The sequence below is a fragment of the Ailuropoda melanoleuca genome, chromosome 14 (assembly GCF_002007445.2).
Source record: "Ailuropoda melanoleuca isolate Jingjing chromosome 14, ASM200744v2, whole genome shotgun sequence".
NCBI lineage: Eukaryota > Metazoa > Chordata > Mammalia > Carnivora > Ursidae > Ailuropoda > Ailuropoda melanoleuca.
This window is the reverse complement of record NC_048231.1, coordinates 12741272-12750504: the sequence shown is the minus strand read 5'-3', so window position 1 is coordinate 12750504 and position 9233 is coordinate 12741272. Positions and strand designations below refer to the sequence as shown.

Here is a 9233-nt window from a genome sequence, read left to right as displayed (position 1 = left end):
TGCAACACTTGGGTCTCCCTTCCAGAAAGGGCTTGCAACCGATTTAGCCACAAGAAATGCAATGAGCTGAAAGTCTCTGGCTGTAGCATCTTTGGATCTGCTAGTTTTCCAACCCAGCCACTTTCTTCCTGGACAGCCCCCACCCACAAACTGAGCATGCTGCGGCTAAGAGAGCCTGGACATTCCCGCCCAACACAGGACTCCTCTAAAGCTTATTCTTCATGCCACTGTATCGACTATGACTGTTAGATCTGCATCGTGGCCTGAGGCTCCCTTGGCCAGTTCTGCTCCTTTCCTTTCAGGGGTCACATCTGCATCATGGACTGAAGGCTTTCCCTGCTCAGTTCTGCTTCTTCCCCTTTCTTCTGTCCCAGGCATCACCCCCAAACCCCAAACAAACCACTTAAAAGCCTATACTGTCCCAACATCGGCTTCTCAGAACTCTCAACTATTTGTTACAGGATTAAATTTATGATATAATATAAATTTACACGGTTGCAAAGTTGGATTTTATTTGGCAAAGGCAAGAGGTTGGATTTTGAGTAGGGCAGACTAGGGATGGAGAGAGTAAGACACCTGTGCTAGAACTTGGGCAAGAGGCAATGAGGGCGTACAGCGACAGCCCTGGGAACAGGACACAGAGAACAGGAAGTGAGCAGCAATCTGAAGGTAGAGTCAAGGGGCCCTCCCAACGGTCCGAGGTGGAGGACAAGGGCAGAGAGGCGTCCAAGAGGCTGCAGTGCTGCAAAACCAAGCGATTGACGATGCCAGGGGCATTTATAGCAATGGTGCGGCGATGAGGGAGACTCGTTTAGGGAGGAAAAACTAAGTCAGCATTTGTGTGCAGGGCTTTGAGTTGTCAACACCACAGCCATCCAGGTGGAAGCAGACGACAGCGAGAAAGGTAGCTAGGGGGTGCCAGGGTGGCTCAGTCAGTTAAGCTTCCAACTCTTGATCTCAGCACCGTCTTATCTCAGGGTCTTGATCTCAGGGTCTCAAGTTCAAGCCCTGCATTGGGCTCCATGCTGGGCATGGAGCCTACTAGAAAAAGAAAAGAAAAGGCAGCTAGAACAGAGGAGAAAGCCTGGGAAGATAGGGATGCATTTGGATAGAAGTGTTATGTGTGCTAATTATCTTTTCCAAAGAGAATTTTTTAGGTCATTAATTATAAAGGAAATATATAAATCATGCTGATGAACTAGAAATAAAAGATGCAAGTGAAACAATGTGTTAATAATGAAGGTTGTATAGTTGAGAATCAAATGTGGGTGTGGGAGCTGAAGTAAAACAGGAGATACAGTCAACAAAATAAGCAAACCAGTACAGCACACCTATCACCAGAGAGCAGCCATTCAGTAGCTACCAGAAAACAAGTCCTGGCATCACATTCTAAAATAAATTTCTCATGTGGAACTTTCCAAAGGGGCTAAAGAATGACATAATGGGCAACGCTTCATCACCAGTTTTATTGCAACAACAAATTCTGTTTTTATATGACTGGATCTTAAAAAGACGACCTTGAATAAAGTCAAGTGTTTGCGCAAATGTGGCCTCTTACGGTTTATCTGGATTTAAAAATAAAACAGAGGGAGGAACAGCTGAGGCACATACCCTTTTAACCAACTTCCACACAGCTCCGAGTTGCGATGGCTCAGGTAATACAGCATCCTGAGTGCCTTACAGATCCGAGTCTAGATCAGTGTTAAAATTCGGGAGATCACAGCCGAGAAAGAAGAGGACCCTTTTCAAAGAAGCAAACATGCAAACCTTCAAACCTAATGGCCTCCTTGCTTCTGGAAGCCTGAGAAAAAGACGGTAGCAAATCACACTTCTGGGTTAACTAAAGAAGGTATTTAGTGCCCAAAATCTCCCTGAAAGGACTACCTAAGTAGAGAGATACCTTCAAACCAATCAAAGACAGTTTATGTGATCTCAGTAAAAAACAAGGGTATTGAAACAATGAATTATTATACATATATAAGATCTTTCCCTATTAAACTTAGCCAAAATTAACTGTTAAGTTCAAGAACACAGAGGTTCAGTGAAGCTGACTTGCTGGCTTACCACCTCCCTGATAAAACTGTCCACATCAAAACACTAAACAGCATAATTATCCTTAAAGAACTCTGAACTAGAAGACAACCCAACTTTTCTCAACTTTAATGCTGCAATACCTACAGGAGGATTAAAAAACAAACTAAACACAGATTTCTCAAACAAGCTTAGCTGGACGGTGTCCCTGATGATCTACACACAACACAGTGTAATCCACTAAAACTTCACAACATCTACCTGACCTCCTCTAACGAACGCGAACTGCAGGACCAGCTCTCCACAGTAAACTGGAGGCTAGACCAGAGTGCTGAACCGTCATCCCAAGTGCACATGAAGTTAAGGCATACATTCTAAAGAAAGGATGCTAAAAATGGCTGGTTATTTACCTCTCATCCTCTTATGAAGAAAACCAGACACTACAAGAGCAACTGAAATCCAGCGATCAACAGATAGTTCTGGGGCCCAGCATACTGCTGGAACGGATGTGTGTGCACGCGCGTCTGTGCGTCCGCACATGTGCGTGAGCAAGTGCAAACGTGGGTGTGGTGGGGTGAGGAGAGGTGGAGGACGAGGAATTAACAGTACAAACAAATAAACCTGATGGTTTAACGTTATCAGAAAAATAATTAGATATACAAGCATTAGGAACGGGGAAACTACTCTTAGATGAGCTTCAGACCAGATAATGGAGGTTTCTCCTGGCCCCTGGGCAGTAGGGAGAGGCCTGTCACTTATACAGCACCTCCGGTCACTTTGAGAGGGACACCCCACCTGACATAGAGACTAGCCCATCAACACTCTTGACCAATGGAGCAACAAACACCACTGCCGAGACAGTGGGTCCCTCTTTTCCATAAGTGCATCACTCTGAATGGGATTCAGGGAACACCTGCGTCGCAGACAACTGCACACTCGGTGCAAAAGTGGAGAAGTCGTGCACAGCCACAGAAAGTGAGGAGGGCAATGGCTGGGAAAGCACTCTCCTCAACAAGCCATGCTGGCTCCAGGCAACATCGAAACTTTCTGTAACAGTTTTCTCCACTTACAAACTTCCTGGGTACTTCAACCACGGTGACTAGCTAAATAAAAACTAAGCACAAAACACGTATATGGACTCAAAGGGAGATGACCCTATTGATATTAATGCTATCCTACTGCCTGGTTTGGGTCCCTGTAGGAAGGCTATGGTGGTATCACAAGCACTCATCGCAATGACAGCTTCGCCTCGGGGTCCTGAGAGCATTAAGGGAGGAAGTCCGTATAAGACACCAACTAAAGACACAATAAATGTTAACTCTATTATTCCTGTCATTTAACCTTGGGTGTGTCCAGGCCAGGGCTTACGTGGTGTAGTCAGATATCGTCTACAACCTATATTGGCAAAATAATGACACCCGTAAAAACAGTGTGATATCAGAGCGACTGCAGTGTCAGGAGCCCAATATAATTAAGTCTAACATATACCGCTGACTGTAGTCTACTGATGAACGAGAACCCCACCCACCCCGAGACTTAGCCACGTGAAGTCGGGAAGGCATTCAACAGCAGAATGGCCAATATCTGGTCACGAAGAGGCTGGACTGACAGCCAGGCCAGTAGTGCCAGACCCCGATGCACCTGACACTGATGGACTCCTTCGACAAGACAACTGCCCTTCAGTTTCTGACCAGGAAAAAGGGAGTCAGCCCACGAATCTCAGCGAATCGAGCTGTATAGTAACAATTATAAGAGAATACTTTGTTTAGCCATATCCTATATGGTGACTAAGTATAGACAGATAACTTTTTAAGTATACAGTTATACTTTAGGGGGCTTCATTTCAACTTCGAATGAGGTTACTCAGAGCCATAATTTGTTGTTTATTATCATACTGTGACGAATGACCTGCCTGATAGGAAAACTCTAAGTTGTGTGGCCCAAGAAAACACAGCAGGCGCTCTGAAACTGGCTCCCACTGGACCGACTTCCTGGATTAACTATTGCTCTGAGTTCCCTCTGTCCAGCATGATGATGAATGCCCAAGGACACGGGCAGGCCATCTCCAGGGCCACACACTTTGTTCCCACCAGCTGGGCTTCAAGCTGACAGAGTCAGGCGGTGTCTTCCCAAACCTGTTTACGCCAGTCGACTTGTTATTGTAATTATGAAATTTAATTAAATATTATGAAAGCTGATGGAATAGGAGTATAAAAGATAAATCTTGTTTCTATTAAAAACTAAGCTGAAGGCTTTAGAAAGACTTAAAAGCAAGTCATTAAAAAGAAAGCTATTGGATTAGATGTGGGCAAGACAACTATAAAAAAGGAGGAAAAAAAATGAAACCTAAGATTCTGTAAGACTGGCTTGCTTTGCTAGTGTCTGTTTTATATTGTTAATACCACGTAAAATTCAAAATAATAAAATCACTGTTAAAGAAAAACCCTCGGGGGGCGCCTGGGTGGCACGCGGTTGGGCGTCTGCCTTCGGCTCAGGGCGTGATCCCGGCGTTGTGGGATCGAGCCCCACATCAGGCTCTTCCGCTATGAGCCTGCTTCTTCCTCTCCCACTCTCCCTGCTTGTGTTCCCTCTCTCACTGGCTGTCTCTATCTCTGTCAAATAAATAAATAAATCTTTAAAAAAAAAAAAAAAACCCTCGGCCTCACAAGAGTTTGGCAAATCCATTTTTACATATTTTAGTGAAAATAAAATACACTGGGCATGTATAACTTTTAAAAATTCCCTACTCTTAACTGGTATTTTCAATTAACCCAGTTCCAATTATGCTGGGTAACGGTATTTTCCATGCTTCAAATTAGAAATGACTTTGGATTAGTGGCTTTTAAATTTATGAAGTGTTAGGATCTAAGCTGGATTCCTCTGGAATATAGATGTCCAAATTTTTATGCCATACAAATTTCTACCAGATTTAAACATAAAAAACATACTCTTTCCCTTCACTCTGACATAGCAGAGAGAAGGGCCCAGTGGTTAAGAACACAGCGCAGGTGAGACAGAGCAGACGTGGAATACAGACTGCCACACTACTAGCGCCATGTCAGCTGAACCACCTACATCCACTAAACCACATAAGCCCCAGTCTTCTCATCTGGAAAACGCAATCATTGACGGTACCTACCTCAGTGGGCATTTTGAGGTTGAAAGGAGAAAAATGCAGGGCATATCAAATACTTACTGAAAGTTCCTGTTACATAATAAGTGCTCAAAAATGTTCATTAATATTTTTATACTGCCTAGTAGAAAAAGTGCCTACTACTATGTAAGTAAAATTATGACCAATATGTTCTGTTTTTAGCAAGATGGCCCCCACCAACAGATAGCTCAGAAACACCTGTGGAAAATGTCCTGAGGTAAAAGCAGGGGTTCTCAGCTAGAAGCAACTTTACCTCCCGCGACATATTTGGCAATACCTGGAGACACTTCAGGTCGTCACAACTGGGGGGAGGGGTACCTACTGGCGTTTACGGTGTAGAGGGCAGAGCTGCTGCTAATCTTATCCTACAATGCACATAGGACAGCCCCCTCCAGCAAAGAATTATCCAGGCCCAAATGCCAAGATGGCCACACTGAGAAACCTTGTCAAGGTATATAGGACAGTATAGGTGATTTCTAAAAAATCAGAACTCCATAAAATTATTGAGAAAACATCGACTGCTTAAAAAAGAAAATGGGATTTTCATTATCACGTTGTCAAATATCTAGGACAGATATTTAGGACACATGGATATTAGCAACAAGACAAGATTCTTGGGGTCAATCAGCCCTCATGAATACGGTCTATCATGCAATAACCTTAGGATAAGTTTTATTCTAATGCGAACAATGTTAATACAGCTACCATGAGCACTAGAAGTGGAACTTCATTTACAAGAAGTTTAAGAAAGAGTCAAAACCCTGAAGAAGTAGGTGGAAAGTCAAAATACTGCTCTAGTACTTTGCACCCAGGGGGCCACTCAGCTGGGCTGCGGAGACTCCTGAGCTAGCTAACAGACCACCGTGCAGGTCCTTCCCTGGCGAGCAGCCTGTTTCTCAGCTTGGGTACGCACAGGACTGAAGCTCACTCTTCAGTGAATAATGTGGCTCAGAAACACTATTAGATTGCTCCTAAGACTTCGTTTAAACTACTTACTGTTAATAAATCACACGGCCTTTCTTAAAAGCAGGAGATAAAACCATAAAAGTACAATCCAAAAATATATGTATATCCCCCCCCCCCAAACACACAAAAAGCAGACAAGACAGAAAGGAAGTCACCCCTTTTCTACCCCATTCTGTAAGACTTAGATTTGACTCCTGCCTGAGACTTATTGGCTCTGAGACTTTTTGTCAAATAACATAACTAATGTTCACTAAAATGAAAACATTGAGGCAGAAAAATGGTTTTGAAGTTCTAAGAAAAGGCAGCATNCCCTCGGCCTCACAAGAGTTTGGCAAATCCATTTTTACATATTTTAGTGAAAATAAAATACATTGGGCATGTATAACTTTTAAAGATTCCCTACTCTTACTGGTATTTTCAATTAACCCAGTTCCAATTATGCTGGTTAACAGGGTATTTTCCATGCTTCAAATTAGAAACGACTTTGGATTAGTGGCTTTTAAATTTATGAAGTGTTAGGATCTAAGCTGGATTCCTCTGGAATATAGATGTNAGACCACCGTGCAGGTCCTTCCCTGGCGAGCAGCCTGTTTCTCAGCTTGGGTACGCACAGGACTGAAGCTCACTCTTCAGTGAATAATGTGGCTCAGAAACACTATTAGATTGCTCCTAAGACTTCGTTTAAACTACTTACTGTTAATAAATCACACGGCCTTTCTTAAAAGCAGGAGATAAAACCATAAAAGTACAATCCAAAAATATATGTATATCCCCCCCCCCCAANCCATTCTGTAAGACTTAGATTTGACTCCTGAGACTTATTGGCTCTGAGATTTTTTGTCAAATAACATAACTAATGTTCACTAAAATGAAAACATTGAGGCAGAAAAATGGTTTTGAAGTTCTAAGAAAAGGCAGCATTAAGACTGTTTTTGTAGTCATTAAAAAAAAGCTATCTTCAAAATATTTTCAACTTTATGGCATTCATCACTCAAGGTAACAGATCAAGTCTTTTACACAAAGACTATAATTTCATCCACTAAATTTAAAAAAATCATTAGTATTAAAAATCCATTTTTATGCCTGAAAGGAGAAAGTAATTCAAAAATGCAAAAAGACATAAATGGTAGCAAATACATGTTAACTATTTTATCCACGATGCTACAGATCTCCACTCACCCTTCTGATAGAAGAATTTCCTGTAATAGTACGCGCCCAGATCCACGTGCTCTACGATGTACCTCTTCACCCGGTCCAGATGCAACACGAGGCTGTCCTTGGGCACCTCAAGGACCGCCACTCCTGCGTTTGTGCAATGGGAACTAAGTGTAGACTCAAAGGAGGCACTTTCACACCCACTAAAGGAACCAGAATTTGATTTCGACAGGCTGATCTTCCTTTCACCCTCTCCACCGATCTCGTTCCGAAAATACGGACAGCTCATTACCAGCTCATTGCTCTTATCATCTCCCTGGTCCATGCTGAGGCTCCCCTTGGAATTCAGGTCCTCCGTGCTGCCCATCGGGGAGCTAAAACTGGCCGAGTGGGATAAAGGCCCCGAGACCAGGGAGGCCACGGCAGCAGCCGATGCCCCCGTGGTGGTGTTTCTCCTCTTGATAACATTGTGCCTGTTCATTATCGCCTCATTCAAGTCAAATAATATACTCTGGACATCATAGTGGGCAAAGCACTTTGGACATGTCCAGGGCCTGACAGAGTCTTCCGACCGGTTATCTTCCAGATCCGACGATTTCCCAAGTTCCTCACCTTTGGCATTGCGTAATTTCCGAAAAATGGACGAGTCTCCAGTCTCAGACTTGGAACGGCGCTTGAGTGGTTTTTCCCTTTCCTTAAAGAGCCTGAGGTTCTCTCTCTGGGAGATGGGCCCGTCGATAACATCCAGAGAGAAACCGGAGCCCTTGCCCCCACCGGCGATGAGAAAGTCACTGAGCTTGGTTGGAGTTGGACCTCGATCAGACTTGTCATCTTTGTAGCCCTTTAACAGATCGAAGAAGCTCTCCCCGGACGTTCCCTGCTTGTCGATTGAAGAGGTGCTACCATATTCCCTGTGCAGTGATGGCCCAGTCTTGTAGGTGGGCGAGATACATTCATCGAAGCTATCCACGTCAAGTTCACTTATGGTGATGTCGCTGTTGCTGCGCTGCCGGATCCTGCGGAGGGCCTTCCTGGGGGAGCTGGGGTAGGCTTCGGGCATGAGAAATCTGGAGTCCATGCTCTCCGCCGGCCTCGTCTTGCTTTTCAGCGTGTTCTGTATGCTCTTCAACATGGCTGAGTCACTGGAGTTGAGGCTAACAGAACTTCCCTGACTCACAGGACTGCTTTTGGAGGGCAGGCTCTCAAGGCAACTTGAGGTTTCTATTTCCTGGCTTGAACGGCTAGATTCTTTGACGTTCTCCTTGCGTGGGGGCCAATCCGCAATCCTAGCCCTAACCCCCATCTTGGGGACTCCGGGGGTGGAGGTTATATGGTGAGAGCCTTCACTTCGGGGCGGCCCTACTGGAGCCAGGACCGAGGGCCCCAGGCTGCCATTCTGGGACCTGAAGCGTCGCATGTAGAAGTCATCAGTGTGGACTTTGGGAGCGCCATCTGTGGCCACAACCGAGGCCCTTTCGGGGGCAGCCGGCCGCTCTGTCTGTGACCGTTTCAAGCTGGTCATGATGGAGAAGCAATCAGACTCAAATCCCTGCACAAAGGACCATCATAGCTAAGTTTTAAATGTGCACTTCCCTTTTGGAGAACGGTTTCCAGAAAATACAGCAGTTGCATGAGATCTTAATCTTTTTCATTTAAAAGGTGAAAAGATGCCTTATTTCCAAAACTCTGAAAATCCAGATCTTCAAAACATTATAATCCACAATGGTTTCCTTTGCTTCACTTTTCACAGACAGCTTTCTTTCAGAAAAAACTGAATGGAACTTGTATTACTGGGGCTCTGTGATTGCCACAATCCCATGCTTTCTCTAAAAGAGAGAAGGAGGACAATTAGAATTAGCATCTGATAAATACCTCTAAAAATAAATATGCAATTGCTAAAACCAGACACATGAAAATAAAAGACTCG

General features: G+C 44.1%; 1 protein-coding gene across 3 annotated transcripts in view; it reads right to left on the bottom strand.

Moving 5' to 3' along the window:
- The window catches only part of LOC100469206 (signal-induced proliferation-associated 1-like protein 1), a 127287-nt gene extending 118138 nt beyond the window's left edge, over window positions 1-9149 (bottom strand). For all 3 annotated transcript variants that reach the window (XM_034642441.1, XM_034642442.1, XM_034642443.1), the window contains exon 1: window positions 7331-9149. In XM_034642441.1, coding sequence (XP_034498332.1) covers window positions 7331-8828 — 1498 coding nt within the window. In that variant the 5' untranslated portion in view covers window positions 8829-9149. The remainder of the gene's footprint in view (window positions 1-7330) is intronic.
- Between the last annotated feature and the right edge of the window lie 84 nt (window positions 9150-9233).